This window comes from Micropterus dolomieu, linkage group LG06 (assembly GCF_021292245.1).
Source record: "Micropterus dolomieu isolate WLL.071019.BEF.003 ecotype Adirondacks linkage group LG06, ASM2129224v1, whole genome shotgun sequence".
Taxonomy (NCBI): Eukaryota; Metazoa; Chordata; class Actinopteri; order Centrarchiformes; family Centrarchidae; genus Micropterus; species Micropterus dolomieu.
Genome location: NC_060155.1, coordinates 12,310,720 through 12,326,979, shown reverse-complemented (window position 1 = coordinate 12,326,979; position 16,260 = coordinate 12,310,720). Strand labels below are relative to the sequence as shown.

Genomic DNA, 16,260 nt, shown 5'->3' with positions numbered 1-16,260 from the left:
GAATGAGAGCGCTCGCCACAGAACTATCATGTAAACAGACTTGGAAGTCAAGGCCAGCAAAATCCCTTGTGTCTCCATACCATCCGTTAGGAAGGCAAAGCCTGGTCTCATGTATCTGTGGTCAGACGAGACCGCCACCACTTCCTCATATTGCAAGGCTGCTTCAAAACCACGCCAGTGTGTTCTCTATTTCCCTAACCTTTTTTAAGGGTTGGAATTCACATAACCATGTGGTGTGCTTCTGGAGTTTGGTACTTCCATAATCTCGCTGTTTATCACTCAAATCAACAAAAATAAACAGTCCACAGTGAAAACATTTTCAACCGGGCTGGAAGAACTTTTCATAATGTCATAACTAGGCATCCCTTTGGTGGTATCATGTGCATGTGCTTTCAGTCTCACATCTTTCATGGTGGCCATTGTTTAATAGAAGTGATAAGTTCATGCTAACTGGGACCATACTGTTGAGTGAGGCTGTTGGTCTTCTTTCAAACCCCTTTGTGTAAGGCGTCTTCCTGATTCATAATTGAGTGCTCAACCACTTGCCAAATCAAATGTGGTCTACTGTTGACATGAAGTAGTCCCCCCTTTTGGTGAAAGCAGTCCAACAGAGGTGGTCAGCTGATGCCAACAGTCTTGGCGCCAACAGGATGTTATAATAGTAGAGCGTATAAAGCAAGCCACTTCCACACAACAGCATGCACAGCGGCTGAAACTGTAATTAACATCCGTTTCTAGTTTGCACGTGTTTTGATATTCTCTGTTGCAATTTGTCACATGGGAGCAGAGTATGAGGGGAGTTGCCTGTTGACTTTTTGTTAAGGAATAAAGCCTGCTTAGAATTCACAAGGCTCATTTCACTGGCTCGAATTTCTTCCAAACAACTAAACCTAATTTGCTTTCCAGTCAGTATATTATGTTTTTTGTTTGGCTTTAATGACCATTCTATGCCAGGATACTATACTCAAGTGCTCAAGTGTTCTGCTGATTTCAGTCAATTGGTTGTTCAAAACCTTCAGCTTGCCTTTAAAAATATTTCCAAGGCACTCATCTCAAACTGGTGTTAAAAGGTGATAAAATCTATATTACACTAGTTAGATTTACCACTTGGCCTTTAGGTTCAGGGGACAAATATACTCTTTAAAATACAGTTAATGTGCACTATAGACAAAAACAATTATAAACTGTAATTTTATGAGAAATGCTGTTCCAAATCTGTCATTCTGGAGCATTGATTTTGAGCCACATTCATTTGGAGTTCAAAAATCACTCACTGATTGCCTCTCCCCCACCTCCTGAGGGAAGTATATGGCTTTTCAGCTGCTAAATGCTATGCTCACCTTTTGGTGCTGGGCCGATAGCATACTGTGGATTCATCAGAGCTTTTTTCATTAAAATAGCTTCAGCTAAAAACTGATTAGCGTGCAGGTAGACTTGGATCACACTGTGGGTTCACTAAGACTGACATACTTCCACATACATATTGATAATTTGATCTGTTGCTAATATAAAAACTTGATTATAGCAGCTTTTAACTAACAAAAGTATCCAAATCAAACCATTTATCTTACCTAGGATAATTTGATATTTTTTATTTGAGACATTTTTTGCAAATGATTTGCTATTACAGACGTAATTTATTCATATGTATGCTATAAGGAAGATGCAGGTGTACTTTTCCCTTTATATTTAGAGCTAATTGTTAAGTAGTAGTGTCAAGATAAATTTGATATCCTCAGCAAAAAGGAGCCTCTATACAGCAGTGAAATCATTATTTAAAAAACATGGCACAGATGTTTCAGGTTAAACTGAAAGCTAATTGCAAGAGTACAGCGATGACAGACCACACTAAAATCAAAGAATTACAATACATGTGTCAGAATTATATCAATATTTAGCAAGACATATACAGTAGATGTGGACCTTAACATGGACTATTTAATCTATAATATTTAAAACAAACACATGGAGTGTTTTCTGATCTGTTTTCAAGAGTCCCAGAACTTAGCTGCACATTTACAGTCTTCTGCTATATATTGACATTGATGGGACTTACAAAGCAATACAAAGCAGTAATACTGAGACATGCAACATTAAGCCACAGGGAAACCGTGTCCAGAAAGGATAAGTAACAGGACCTGAGAAAGACTAGTCATCAGGACAGAAATGGTTATAAAGAAAGAACATCATCAGAAACACTGTCATATTAATTAACTTTATCTGCTGTCAGTCTATTACTTGCATATAATTTTAATTGAAAACCTGTTCACCCAACCTACATCAACAAGATCAAATTCTGTTATTTCACTACTGTCTTGCAAATGAAACCTATGGGAAACACCATGCAGTTTATTTTAAATTAGCTTGTGCACAGAGAATAAATAGATGCTCTTTTTTCCCTTCAATTTAATTGTTGTCATTGCTGTCTCCCGGGGGAAGGTATAAAGTGGTGCGTGTCTGCTCTGTCACACATGGAGTCATCAGGTAATTTTTTCACATGACACCTTCACTGGGAGGGTGTGACATGCAATGAGGAATCATGCTATTTCCCCAAATCTAGCTGAGGTGCCAGGACCAATCAATAGGAGTCAGCAGTGCACCAATAAGGATGTTATCTCTCACTGGCTTCCCACTACGGACATGTGCCAATGGGTTTCAATAGGCTGAGCCAAGTCATAAGCATCACTACCAGGCACTGAACCTAGTGCCGGGTGACTTACATTTTTAGAGCACACTTTTCTTTCCGCAGAATCTGCCACAAGTAGTGATCAAGTATATAGATTCAATATGGCAACTCCTAAAAGCAAAGAAAATTGAAAAAAATGTCTTCTAAATCACACAGCCAATAGCATCCAAGCCAAATGTAATATGTAATAAAACTAACAACAAACGAGACACATACAAGACACTTTATGTCTCTAACAAAAATGTGTTCTTATTTAAAGTCATAATAACTGATGTGCAAATTTCAGGAATTTTGGTGAACATTGCTGCACTTCCTAGAAATCACTGACACATGGATCCACGTGATTATTCCACCAAATGGACACACACATATCTTATGAACTGTTTAGAGTACATGCAAGTCCCTATGTCTGTATTCCATTGTTCTCACACTGTACCAATCCCGTGGGGAAAAAGAGGAAGCTTAAAGTGCATTTCTCAGGACGGACACAGTGACCGCATGTGTCTACTGGACTGTTCGGCGCTACAGCAGTCTTTTCATGCGGCAGGTGTGTTTCTCTATGTGCATGGTGGCTTGGTCAGTGGAGCTGGTCAGGACGTCCAGAACTTCATCCTGCCGTTCCAACTCTGTCTCTGCCTCCAGGGCAAGGTTCTTCAGCTGCATCAGCATCTGCAAACACACACAAACAAATGAGCGTGTGTACGCATTGGACACCAGCCCCCCAGTGAACACGGACAACTAAGGAGCAAGACACAAATAAAGAAGATTAAATAATTAAAAAAAACCTACAGAATATTAGTGAACAGTTGCAGGGTGGAGCATGTGGACCATATATGGAGGTGTAAATACGGGGTCATTGAGTTAGAAACCGAGTGAAACAGAGAAAGAAGAGAGATGAGAGTGAAATTTTCATATGATTCAAAGTTTTTTCTTATTTTGGCTACAAAGATAATAGCAGCTGCTTAATGTCTGCATATAAGAAAGGAACTTCACAATTCAACAACCCACCATTATCCAAAAACAGCTACTCATATATTACTTACTTATTATAAATAATATTATATAATACTATAAATACTATTATAAATAATATTATAAATACTATTTCATATTATGCAGTATATGAAAGACAAGTCTTGGCTTATCTCCTGGTATCACTGATATCATACAATACTGTTTTCTGCTCTCAGTGGGTTTACTTGGTATACTACGACTGTATCTCCATGGTCCAACAACTGTGCATGTTATAGTTGATAGAACAACTTTAACATGCGATGATGTGCCAAGCAAAACCTAATAAAAACTCCTTCAAATCCCAGAACCATCATTTCTAAACTAATATTATGCTACGCTACACATGCTCTCTCTCACACACACATGCAGACATTGCAACTAAGCACAGAAACTGTTCCAGAGAGAAGTTTGAAAAACAGATAGTACTGTGGAAAAACTGTATTCACTCAGGTCTGTGACTTTACTATTTCAAATGGGAGAACATGACTGAATCCCACCTTGCAGTTAACATTCACATGCGTTTTGGTGTGTCATAGAAAAACACAAAAATGAATATTTTTAGCTGCTGCTTATATGATGGTTAGAGGGCGTTAAGTCATGTAGAAACCGCTAAAATTAAACATTTAGGCTAGAACTAATAGAAAAATACATGAGCTAAAATACTTAGTGTCATGTGCATGAGTGGTGGGATTTCAGGACTGTGAATTAATGTAAAGGTACAGTACATGAAATCTAAAAAAACTGCTTCATCATTCTTATGAGTGAGCCAGTTTGGACTGTTAACAAATAAAAACTTCCAAACTCAAACAATAACACTTTTATTAACAACATTTAAAAATGTTCGGACAAAGGGGAATATTTGCTAAAGTGCTTAGGGCAGCACATTAGTGACCCTCTGTACAAGTTGCCCCACTGTAGAGTCTAATCTTGCCATGAATTATATTTAAGAGTAGGGTGTGTACAGAAGCATAGCATTAAGTCCAAATTGGCAGCCTTTGAAGTTTGAACCCTTATCAGCCGTAGACAATACGTCATTTATAAACACAATAGACAAGTCAACACAATAAACACATGAGTAGCCCTAATATACTGTATATGTTAATCTCATTCTTCCTTGTTAGTCTCAACTTGCGACTGCTTTTCCTCTTTGTCAAGCAATTTGCAGTTTTTCTGTTTGGTGCCAAATATCTTTTATAGCTAACAAATAGCTTTAATCAAAGCCCCGGCAGATAAATTGGCTGGGTTTATCACAGGTATATTGGTGTCTAAATGGCAGTACAGAAACACCAAAGATAAGCTGTTTAGAAAATTTTAATATTATGTCAACCAGAGACCACTGGCAAGTTTATTTTTTAACTAAATTGTCCTGCTCTCTACCTATATTGGTCATAATTCTTTCAAAAACTAATTTGAAGGATCCTTTACAACGTTTGTTTATGTTATGCGTTTCTGTTAAAAAAAAGTATAAAGTAATATCTGCAAATATATCCTTTTTTTTTTTTTTACTTTCAGCTATTTATCTGTATCGGCCTTAGAAACCCACTATCAGTTGTAATTTGCACCTTGATAACGTCCTACCTTTATAGCAGTGACTACAATGATGGTTTTGTTACTTCTGTGGTGGAGATGTTTCAATTATTCTGTCTGCCCCCTATGCCAAGTAAGATTTAATATAATCTTGGCCCCAAGTAGTAAAGCCTTAGTGCCATCTCATTCTTCATCAAGTCTACTTTCATACATCACTCTACATACTGTATGTGGTGTTAATCTAAGCATGACGCAACAAAAACAAAAGTAGGTTTACATTAGATATATTATTATAAGCTACCAGGAAGAATGTGTCAAACACAAAAAAATTGTATGAATCATAGGTTTGGATTTGCGTCACTGTGTAGGTCTTGCCACCACAGACCATGTCTGTAACATTTCTCAAAGTTGCAAGGTTCTGAATGGAAAGATGTTGTAAATCTGACCAGAAAACAAGTTTCTTTCCCTCTCGCAGAAGCAGGATGGACTTTGGTTTGTGGTCTCACAAAATAACATTTTAAACATACAGGATGAAAAATAAAAATGATTATGGTGAATGGTGGTTTGGAATGGGATTATCAAAATACATATCACCAAAACCATAAGGTTATTTACTATAATATATAAGGTCTCACCTGTTTGAGTTCCTGGGCCTCAGCCTGACTGACAGATGGCTGGAGGACATGCACCTGCAACTGGGACAGATCTCCTGCTGAGACCTCCAGCGGGAGCTCTGTCTCTTGGCACCTCTGCAGCAAACCTGACTCCATGGGTGGAGATGGTGAAAAAGTGCAGAGTGGATATGTTGTTTATGAGGAAAGCAGCCAGTAAACTCAAAGTACAGCAACTGAGGCAATCAGGGTGATGTGACTCATCAAAACACATTTCTGTCAAGGAGAGACACCAATAACCATGTCCAAAAGTCATGTGGATGAAATGTTTTTACATGTGGCTACACGCCTATAAATATACAAAGGTGGAAACACAGACCTTTACTGCCACTTAGTGGTCAACTGTATACTAGACATGGAAACAGTAAAATAATGGAGCCCTTAATTATATTATGTCTTACCTTCATTCCAGTTTGGCCCCTCCATGTCAGATGCCCCTCGTGGAGATGAAACTGGAGATGCCTTGAAAGCAGTGTATTCACTTGTGAACTCCACCTTCTTTTTGTACTGCATCTCTAACAATGACAGTGCCTCTGGCATCTTGGCAGACAGGACCCTGTAGCATATATCTGGCTTCCCAATAAACCGCTGTCTAACAGTGATCTCATAAGGACTGTGTACCCTGATTTCGTCGATTTCATTTCGCTCGAAGCGGTGAAGGAGTTGGCAGTTTGTATCTCGCACCTCCAGTGAGGACACCAGCACCAACAAACATCCAGGTTTTAAGTCTGAGTCCCTGCCTTTGGTCACTACAGCTGGGATGCTTGCAATCACCTTATTTCTACTGGAGCCTCTGCCAGCTGCAGAAGCAGCGGCAGCTCTTGCAGCATCCTCAGCTTTGGCTTCCTGCTGAGTCTTCCAGGGAAGTTTACCAAAAGGCCACCAGGAGGGAGACTCTAGCCCTGACAAAAGTCTGCAAGAGAGAAGAAAAGGATAAGAAAGAATGCATGAGTTTATGACTTGTTTCTCTATTATATCAGGAAATATTCGATAATTACTTATCAGCCACGCCCAGATCGGACTCGATCTTCTCCAGTCCCTGCATCATATTGTCAAACTGCCCTCCTTGGTGGCTGAGGACTATGCCGGTGTCCTCCAGTCTTCTCTGGGCCCCTGCCACCAAGTTAATCAGCTCTCTGCCTTTAGAGGGTTGACATTCGGCCCCCCGGGCCTCTGAGCTGGGTGACAAAAGGCGTTCTCTCCAGAAATGCTCTAACACGTTATAAACCACCACCCGATTGGGCTTAAGGGAGCCAAACCAGTGTTTTACGTTGCCCTCTTCAAGCACTGTGAGAGTGCTGAAGATGAAACTTGACGACTCCATCTTGATCTCCATGATCCTGGAGAGGCGGAAGCCTGCAAGACTCTCCTTACTCTGGTTGGAGACGAAGCGCACCATGGTCCTGGTAAGGGACAGGGTGCCGTTTTCCCAGCGCTTCTCACTGTTGATGTAATAGGAGCCAGGCCAGCTGTGGATAGGAACGTCCCGGCTCATTTTGGAAGGAGATACACTGATTCACCTAGAACGATATATAAGCTTCAATGTTACATATGTACCATACAAATGCACACATTGTTGCTGTTTAAACCTACAACTACATCATAAGGGATCTCACTATCCTGATAGTGAACATACTTTCGTCAGAGTGTATTAAGGGATCCAAGCAGCAGATGAGCTCAGCTGAGGCGTTCACACTGGCAGCTTCAGCTGTGGAGGAGCGACCTTTCTAGCCAACTGACCGCGTTACGAGTGCGTCATTATAATGTTATAAACCTTCTTAGCGTGTATCACTTCCTCTTATTAAAATTATGTCAGTCCCACACCACATAAATCGTCAACATGCTGTTATTGGGCAGAGCATTACGTTGCCCGTCTGTCATGTATCTGTGATGTTTATTACGGAAATGGCGTCACACAAGAGTACGGCTGTATTTACTGTCCGGCTTCAAAATTCAGCTATCAGAAAATGCTATCAGAACAAGGTGTTTTGAGAAATAATCATTGTTAGCTAGGATGGCGATTTCTGAAATAGCTACGATAGCGTGCAGTATTAGTATTAAATAAATTGAAACGTTAATATAGGCAGTGGTGACAGTAGATACACAGCAACGGTATGGTACGTGCGACGTGCAGGAACCATAACGTTAACCAGCAATCTTCGACATGGAGTCAAATGCAACGACCTGTTGTTAAATTACAAAAAAATAGGGTTTTAGCGTTATGCTAGTTTTCTAGTGTAATGTAGTATAAATTTGCCAGCAAAGGTGAAAAGACGTGCGCTATGTAGTAGTATTAAACCAACAGTCAATCAAACGCTAGCTTTTCCTTACCGTTTCTTGCTGTCCGAACGGTGACAGCCAAGTTTGCTAACTGGCTAGCCAAGGTTTTGTGTTTTATACAGTCTACGGTTTACCGTCATGGATAGGGAGGCATACCGTAACTGCTGCAGCCTGGTGAAAATACCGAGGCAGTCGTATGAACAGTTTTGGTCCTCACATTTTGTAGATTACATCGACAAGGAGCTGAGCTATTCTAAGTTTTTCAAGAAATATTTGCTGCCCAATCACCCATGTATGTTTTCAAGAAGGTTTACAGAGGACTGGAAGTGTAGAAGACAGTGGGTGTCTGAGAACGGGAAGCCTAACTTCCAAAAACTGCTGCAAGAGTTTGGTAAATAAGCCTCTTACTAATGCGTAACTATCTACCACACATCAGTATGTTACTGCTGCAATGACTTGTGGCATGTACTGGAAGCTCATTTGTTTGTTCTTTATCACAGACGAGACTCCAGTTCCTGTTGCAAACTGCAACGCAAAGGAGTACAATGCGAACCCTAAACAAGTTATGCCTTTCAAAGAATTTATACACTACTGGAAGGAATACATCCAGAATGGTCACTCATCACCTAAAGGATGTCTCTATCTTAAAGACTGGCACATGTCAAGGTATCAATTAATACAGATTGAAGTAAACGTGTTTTCATACAGCACAATGTGCAAAATATGTAACCACCCTGTGATGAAATTTGTATTATTGTTCTACAGGGACTTTCCAGAACATAATGTTTACACCACACCAGTCTTCTTTTCTTCTGACTGGCTTAATGAATACTGGGATACACTTGAAGTGGATGACTACCGATTTGTCTACATGGGACCCAAAGGCTCATGGTGTGAAAAAAACAATGTTGGCAAAACCCAGTGTGTTTCTTTTTGCCATGTAAAAATGTTGTCTCTGTATTTGTATTATTATTATAGTTGTGAGTCAACACATATTTGAAATCTAGATTTGGATTTTTCATACTATCATTTGCACTTTCTCGCCACCAGGACCCCGTTCCACGCCGATGTGTTCCGCTCTTACAGTTGGTCCGCAAACATCTGTGGCAGGAAGAAGTGGCTCTTGTATCCCCCGGGTCAGGAGGAGTTTTTACGAGACACTCATGGAAACCTCTCATATGATGTAACATCAGCTGAACTTCGAGACAGAGGCCTTTTCCCAAACTCTGAAGAAGCTTGTCAGCCTCTTGAAATTATTCAAGAGGCAGGCGAAATAATTTTCGTGCCCAGTGGCTGGCACCATCAAGTTTATAATCTGGTAAGAAATGCAAGGGCAACAACATCTAAGCAGCTGATCCAGAGTGCATTCATCTACCAAATTACACATTATGGTTTGTTATCCAATTGTGACATAGGGATTCTCTCTCTTCAATGTTTTGTCTCACAGGAGGACACCATCTCTATTAATCATAACTGGTTGAATGGCTGCAACATAGACATCATGTGGCAGTTCCTTCAGAATGAGCTATCGTCTGTTCAAAAAGAGATAAATGAGTGGAGAAACACGATGGACTCGTGGCATCAGCACTGCCAGGTACTTCATGGAAACGACTGTTTAGCCTGTATGCCCATGTTCACTTTGGATAACTATGACCTGGATGACTGAGTATCTTCCAACATTTAGCCTGTATACTTTCTGGAAACATGGTGCTACCGTGAATGGTTGTAATATCATAAGTAAAATCATAGTTTGTTACTTTTCAGGTCATCATGAAGGCCTGCTCTGGCATCAACTATGGGGAGTTTGCCTCATTTCTGAAAATCATTGCTGACAACCGAATGGCTTTCTTGAATGCTTGTTCCTCCGGGGATTCCTCCGATTACCCGCGCCATCTCTCAGAGACCCTCACCACACTTGGACCTTACCATGCTGCCTTTGACCTGCAAAGAGTGGCTCACGTAATTGAATGCCTTCTCTGCAATGAAGACTTTAAGCGGCTCGATCACTCAACTTTGAATTTGCAGCCAGAAACCATGTTAGAGCAAATTCGGGACACTATACAGTCCACAAGGGGGCAGCATCTCCTTTATCAGGAATGAAATGTTCAGTGGCATCCCATCAATGTAATGATCGCCTGGAAATAGCTTGAATGAAATGTGCCAATGCGTACAGCGCGGATGATAAATGTGTTCGTTTCAGATGAATTGCAATATCAAATGTTGCTTGACAATGTTTGGAATTTGTTTTTACACTAAAAGAAAAAATGGATTAATAAACAAAATACACCAGGTGACTGAGTTTTTGTATCCCAATTTCGCATATTTATTCAACAACTAGTACCATATCCCGGTTGGTATATCCTGTTGTATAGGGTTGCAACAGATCTGTTACACGTAGGGCTGGGTATCGTTCAAAGATTTTCGATATCGAAACGATACTTCGACACCGGTTCCTGAACGATACTTTTTTCGATACCAATTTTATTCTCAACATACTGAGAACCACTGTTGTTTGTATAAAGTAACTTAATTATCACACTATTATCATTAATATTGTTTGTTATTTTAATAATTATTCCTTTGAAAAATTCTAGTGCTTGTCATAAAGGAAGACATATTTGCAGTGTACCATAAGCCTACATTGTGTTTTTGTTGTCTCTTTAGTTTTTATAATGCAATTTCAGTGTTTATTAATTATATATTTTTTATTGTTTATATGTGAATTTGTGCTCTGGCAACATTGCAACCTAAACATTTATGGAAATAGGCCTGAGAGAAAGAGAGAGAGAGAGAAATCTCTCATCTCATGGAAACAAGTTTCTGCCACTACATATCAAAGTTTCCTCCTCACTAGAGGAAGAGGTGGCCAGGCAACAACTATCACAATTGAAAGTAAACTCAATCGCACAAGTCTTTATTCCACTGCAGCAAAGTCGCAGACATCAGCCCAAGGACGCTACCACCAAGGTACTCAGAAATGTAGTTAAACTAGTAACGTTACAGCCCAACACTGCCCGTATGGAGGGAATGCTGAAGCAAGCTCAGTGGCAGTAGAGCGCTGAGACGATGTCTAAACCTGCTCTCTCTTATTGCAGTCAAAGACGGAGCAACTTCCTGTTCTTAAGTTTATTCCATGCACAGTCAAAGGGTTTCACCAGGTTTGTCGTGTCGCCGTTATTGGCAGCAATTATATTATGTCGCAAATATTGCATCGCGCGCTGTTGCATCAAGCCTGGTGCAATGTAGCCACACTTTTGATTTTCTCCACGTCTTTTACATCCACAAAACCACGTGTCTGTGCATAACCAGCGTGAACTAGTGTTTACGTGACCACAGCCATCACTTTTAGATTTGGGCAAATCAAGCATACTGCATGCTTATTGGCTCATTAACGTTAACAAGAACATTTAGGTTTCGAAATTTGGTACCGAAAGACAAGACATTTTTTGATACTTGGTGGTATTGAGGCAATTCGGTCGGTGCCTAAAAAGTATTGAAGTCGATGCCCTGCCCTAGTTACACGGTATAGTTCTCTGGTAAATAACACTTTACAATTTAGGGAAAAATACTCTTAAAGTAGGTTTTATTGCAAACAAAACAAAAATACTCATAAATATGGATTAGTGCCAGACAGTTGTAAAGCAATGACAGTGTAACATTCTGTTCTCGTGGTTCTGTCTATGTGAGAGGTCTGTCAGATCTGATGTATGTCACATTTGAGGGAACTATAAAACATCCTACTCTTCAGTTGAATTATACATCTTTAGGCCACCAGTCTGGCACAGAAGCCCTAAGTGTCACTGTGGTGCCGTTAGAAGATTTGAGTGTCAACACCTCTTTGGCATGAGCCATGCGGATTAGGCTCAGACCCAGCTCTCCAACCCCGGCTCGGTGCTTCCCAGCTGGCTTTCCCGACTGCGTCTGTAGCGCAGCTCCTTCCTCGAGGTCTTGGACGGGAGCTGACAAGCGTACTGGCATCAGACGTTTCCGAACCACCCCAGTGTGATGAGTCCTGGCTGTGAGCTCCTGCCCAATGTAACAGCCCTTGCTAAAGCTGATGCCCTCCATGTAGACAAGATTTGACTCAAGTGGCAGTGCCACGCCAGGGGGAAGGTCCTTCACTCCCTCAGGAAGTCCTAGACAATAATGACAGCAGAGAAAATAAACAAACCTTCTTCAACAATGTCAAGAGCATGTGTGCATACAAATCCTCACTTCTTGCCCTGTTTCTCTTTTAATACAAACTGCATGTATTTTAACATACTAACTGGTCTTACCTATTGCGTAGCGATGTCTGTAATACTCCTCTGTGTCACCTTTCTGACATGATGAAATTATGTCCAAGGGGTCAACTTGATTGTCCAACACCAATCTCCAGCCCATTTCTTGAGTTCGAGGATCAGTCTCCCATACCAGGGCTTTGTCTTGGGAGGAGAGCTCTGGTTTACTGGCCTCTTGATCTGCGTTCTTGTGCTTGGGGAGCACTGCCCATACAGACAGCTCTGGACAGGGGTTTATCTTAACCTTTCTGCGGATCTTGTACACCTTCAAATGTCTCAAGATTGAGTCCCTAATCATGCTGTCACACTCCAGGAAAACGCCGAGTCCTGCATCAGCTTCTTTCAGACTGAAAGAAAATACAGCAAGTTTAGAATTTTAAAAAAGAAAATTAACCATAAAAACTATACAATCAGACAATTCTAGGCATTATTTTGTTTATGTTGTAACAACATACTTATATGGTGAGCATCATTTCTCAATCTTCCCAGCCTACCTCAGTTAATAATTGTTATAAAAAGAAACTTGTGATTAGCACCAAAAGACATTGCAAGTGGCATAATCTGTCACTCTTTTTTTTATTAGCTTTGGCTGATTAGGTGACCTTGAGCAGAGATATGATGGGAGGTACATGACTTCACCAAAGTCCATGTAATAATAAAACTGATAAAAGGTGTAAAATATCCTGTGCAACAGTACCAACAGGCTGAGGAGATGTTGATCAAACACAGCCTGTACACAGATTTACCAAACCTATCAAAATGCTTCTAGATAGATAAATGAATCTAGCTGGATTAGAGGTCTAGCATACCAGACAGAGTGGACATTTGGCATTCAGCTGTATACTAGAATGAAATGACCAGCTACGATAAATTAGTATCTGCTGAAAATGTTGCACTGTTATGCCTGTGTCAAAACACATAAAAGATGTGTGAGCAAACTTTACCAGCAAGCAAAATTTGTAATCGAGCATTTTTTGACAGGCTGGGGTAAAATATTTCATGCGCTAGGTGTACTGCTATCTATCCATCAAAATAGAGGTTTCACTGAATTACATATGTGCTTATGGTCTCTTTTTTCCTCCTATCACAGATATAAAATCATCTCTGTATTAAGCTGCAAATATGTCTACATTTGACCAGTTTTCCTGCAAATAAAAGATACACCTCCCACAACGGCTGGGTATGTTAGTTGTATGCTATATAAAAGTATTTCTGATTCTGATTTGAACCCCAAATAGCTGTTCTAGCAATACAAAAAAGATAACGGTTTCAAAGTGTATTGGAATAGCGTTATGACAGCATCTCAGTTCCTTTATTTGGGGAAGGCTATTCCATGTCCTCTCATGGCTGCTTCATGTAGGATTGCAACATGGTGTCACAACTGAGGACACGTTTGAAAAATTAAGGCATAACTGTCTCAGCACATTAGCTGGCAAAGTGAAAACCTCTTTTTCATTTCACTGACCTCAAAGGTGGATTGCCTTTTAATTTGGCTCTGTTGAAAGTGACTTTTTGAATGAGTTTTTCTTCTTACTGTTAGGGAGCCAGACTGTACACACAGATACAGCCCTAAAATCTGCCATTAGGCTAACGCACAAGCAACTGCCTTACAAGATAAGTAAAGTAGCCACACCCTCAACCTGGTGTTTACTGAAAACACGTACAAGTGTTTAAACGGTACGATGAAATGTACTGTACCTGTACAACATGATGTCATACAGTGTTCTTCCTTGTACATTTAGCATATGTGAGTACATGGCTGTGTGTCCAGGCTCCTCCAGCAGCCCCATGTCATTGGTTATAATCCCCTGAAGAAACGGGCTTGTGTCTTGTCCCTGAATTTTCAGTAAGGTCCTGTGAGGGAGGTGATAGCATATAAACTGTCCAGGGACATCTCTACCGTTACCCGCCTCCTGGCTGTACTTCTTGACACGGATCCCCGCTGGAGCTGAAACACCGGAGGGAAGCGTTACGCACAAATACCGACCGGTGTATTTTCTGGCGTAAAAACCAAGACAGCCGGCGGACTTGAACGCTCCTCTCGCGAAACACAAACCCCCCATAATGGATATTGTCATAAGAGTCAAAAGGTGTCAAAATTAAGAGACTTTACCGCCTGCTAACGACAGTGGATGGCTACATAACACAGGACATCGCACTTGACTCCCGCAGCCAGAGCGCCATTTTGAAATCCCACCATGCATTGCTCGAAAATATTGGAACCACGTGTTTATCTCCTGCTGCTCGCAGTTACGTTGACAGCAACTTCTTCCACTTAGAAATACCTGTTACTTCACCTGTGGCCATAAAGTTAGAACTAACTCCTGTCGTTTTTAATTCAATTCAATTCAATTTTATTTATATAGCGCCAAATCACAACAACAGTTATCTCATCCTGCTCATCCTGCTTATCCTGCTCATAAAAGAGCAGGTCTAGACCGTACTCTGTGATGTTATTTACAGAAGCCCAACAATTTCCACCAAGAGCAAGCACTAGGCGACAGAGGCAAGGAAAAACATCCTTTTAAGAGGCAGAAACCTCAAGCAGAACCATGGCTCAGGGTGGGCGGCCATCTGCCTCGACCGGTTGGGGGTGAAGGGGGGAGAGAGAGAGAGAGACAGAGAGAGAGAGGGGAGGGAGGCAGCCTACACAATATACACACAGAGGTACAGACAGTAAAGGTAATGTTGCTATAGACTAAATGAATAATGGTACAGATATTTATAGTAGTGTTAATGATAACAATTGTAATGTTAATGATTATAATAACAATAATAACAATAGGACCAGCAACAATAGTCGTTGCAGCAGAGGGTGTCGAGCAGGAACACGGGGGCAGCAGGTGACTCGCAACCACAGATCCAGACTCCACAGCTCCAGAGCCAGAAAAACCTGCAGGAAGTGATAGGAGGAGAGAGGAGAGGGACGAGAAAGCACAAGACTACCGGAAAGGGGAGAAGTTGAGTTAGTAACATGCAATAATGGGATGAGGTTGTGTAGAGAGGGAGAGAAAGTAGAGAAGAGAGCACCTCAGTGCATCATAGGAAATCCCCCGGCAGTCTAGGCCTATAGCAGCATAACTAAGGGATGGTTCAGGACTCACCTGAGCCAGCCCTAACTATAAGCTTTATCAAAGAGGAAAGTCTTAAGCCTACTCTTAAATGTGGAGATGGTGTCTGCCTCCTGAACCCAAACTGGAACCTGGTTCCACAGGAGAGGAGCTTGATAGCTGAACGCTCTGGCTCCTAGTCTACTTTTGGAGACTCTAGGAACCACAAGTAACCCTGCATTCTGGGAGCGCAGTGCTCTGGTGGGGTAGTAAGTTACTATGAGCTCTTTAAGGTAAGATGGTGCCTGACCATTAAGAGCTTTGTAGGTAAGAAGAATGATTTTAAATTCTATTCTGGATTTTACTGGAAGCCAATGCAGAGAAGCTAAAACAGGAGAAATATGATCTCTTTTCCTGGTTCCTGTCAGAACACGTGCTGCAGCATTCTGGATCAGCTCAAGAGTCTTAATGGACTTTTTCGAGCAGCCTGATAATAAGGAATTGCAGTAATCCAGCCTAGAAGTAACAAATGCATGGACTAGTTTTTCTGCATCATTTTTAGACAGGATCTTCCTGATTTTCGCAATATTACGTAGGTGAAAAAAGGCAATCCTTGAAATTTGCTTAATGTGAGACTTAAATGACATGTCCTGATCAAAGATAACTCCAAGATTCCTCACAGTGGTGCTGGAGGCCAGGGCGATGCCATCAAGGGAAACTATATCTTTAGATAATGCGTCACAGAGGTGCTT

The 16,260-nt window shown here is 40.9% G+C and overlaps 3 protein-coding genes across 8 annotated transcripts; 1 reads left to right on the top strand and 2 right to left on the bottom strand.

Moving 5' to 3' along the window:
• Positions 1–1,577: 1,577 nt before the first annotated feature.
• snap47 (synaptosome associated protein 47) lies at positions 1,578–8,407 on the bottom strand. Of its 3 annotated transcripts, none has more exons than XM_046052440.1 (5): positions 8,230–8,407; positions 6,897–7,418; positions 6,300–6,811; positions 5,863–5,987; positions 1,578–3,355 (listed from the first exon to the last, which is right to left on the bottom strand). In XM_046052440.1, exons 2-5 carry the CDS (start codon positions 7,391–7,393, stop codon positions 3,209–3,211), a joined length of 1,281 nt encoding a protein of 426 aa, XP_045908396.1. In that variant the 5' UTR covers positions 7,394–7,418; positions 8,230–8,407; the 3' UTR covers positions 1,578–3,208. The 3 variants fall into 3 exon arrangements, with proteins under 3 accessions (XP_045908396.1, XP_045908395.1, XP_045908397.1); XM_046052439.1 differs by lacking the exon at positions 8,230–8,407 and adding an exon at positions 7,535–8,088; XM_046052441.1 differs by lacking the exon at positions 8,230–8,407 and adding an exon at positions 7,535–8,100 and having other exon boundaries at positions 3,219–3,355; positions 5,863–5,991.
• Positions 7,865–10,469, top strand: jmjd4 (jumonji domain containing 4). Its single transcript, XM_046052437.1, has 6 exons — positions 7,865–8,569; positions 8,679–8,844; positions 8,944–9,069; positions 9,229–9,496; positions 9,626–9,772; positions 9,943–10,469. The coding sequence occupies exons 1-6, from the start codon at positions 8,317–8,319 to the stop codon at positions 10,276–10,278; spliced, it is 1,296 nt and encodes a 431-aa protein (XP_045908393.1). The 5' UTR covers positions 7,865–8,316; the 3' UTR covers positions 10,279–10,469.
• Positions 10,470–11,744: 1,275 nt separating this feature from the next.
• Positions 11,745–14,685, bottom strand: iba57 (iron-sulfur cluster assembly factor IBA57). Of its 4 annotated transcripts, XM_046051858.1 has the most exons (4): positions 14,572–14,644; positions 14,157–14,406; positions 12,456–12,805; positions 11,745–12,314 (listed from the first exon to the last, which is right to left on the bottom strand). In XM_046051858.1, exons 2-4 carry the CDS (start codon positions 14,246–14,248, stop codon positions 11,932–11,934), a joined length of 825 nt encoding a protein of 274 aa, XP_045907814.1. In that variant the 5' UTR covers positions 14,249–14,406; positions 14,572–14,644; the 3' UTR covers positions 11,745–11,931. The 4 variants fall into 4 exon arrangements, with proteins under 4 accessions (XP_045907814.1, XP_045907813.1, XP_045907812.1 ...); XM_046051857.1 differs by lacking the exon at positions 14,157–14,406 and having other exon boundaries at positions 14,572–14,685; XM_046051856.1 differs by having other exon boundaries at positions 12,495–12,805; positions 14,157–14,662.
• Between the last annotated feature and the right edge of the window lie 1,575 nt (positions 14,686–16,260).

Bases quoted from the DNA above. Each gene is read 5' to 3' on its own strand.
- snap47 (XM_046052440.1), bottom strand. From the start codon at position 7,393: ATGAGCCGGGACGTTCCTATCCACAGCTGGCCTGGCTCCTATTACATC. The intron at 6,812-6,896 runs GTAATTATCGAA...TCTCTCTTGCAG, and splicing joins GATCTGGGCGTGGCTGATAA to ACTTTTGTCAGGGCTAGAGT. The intron at 5,988-6,299 runs GTAAGACATAAT...CCATGGAGTCAG, and splicing joins GGGGCCAAACTGGAATGAAG to GTTTGCTGCAGAGGTGCCAA.
- jmjd4 (XM_046052437.1), top strand. From the start codon at position 8,317: ATGGATAGGGAGGCATACCGTAACTGCTGCAGCCTGGTGAAAATACCG. The intron at 9,070-9,228 runs GTGTGAAAAAAA...TCTCGCCACCAG, and splicing joins ATGGGACCCAAAGGCTCATG to GACCCCGTTCCACGCCGATG. The intron at 9,497-9,625 runs GTAAGAAATGCA...TTTGTCTCACAG, and splicing joins ACCATCAAGTTTATAATCTG to GAGGACACCATCTCTATTAA.
- iba57 (XM_046051855.1), bottom strand. From the start codon at position 14,536: ATGACAATATCCATTATGGGGGGTTTGTGTTTCGCGAGAGGAGCGTTC. The intron at 12,806-14,156 runs GTACAGTACATT...ATTTTCTTTCAG, and splicing joins TATGACATCATGTTGTACAG to TCTGAAAGAAGCTGATGCAG. The intron at 12,315-12,455 runs GTAAGACCAGTT...ATTATTGTCTAG, and splicing joins CAGACATCGCTACGCAATAG to GACTTCCTGAGGGAGTGAAG.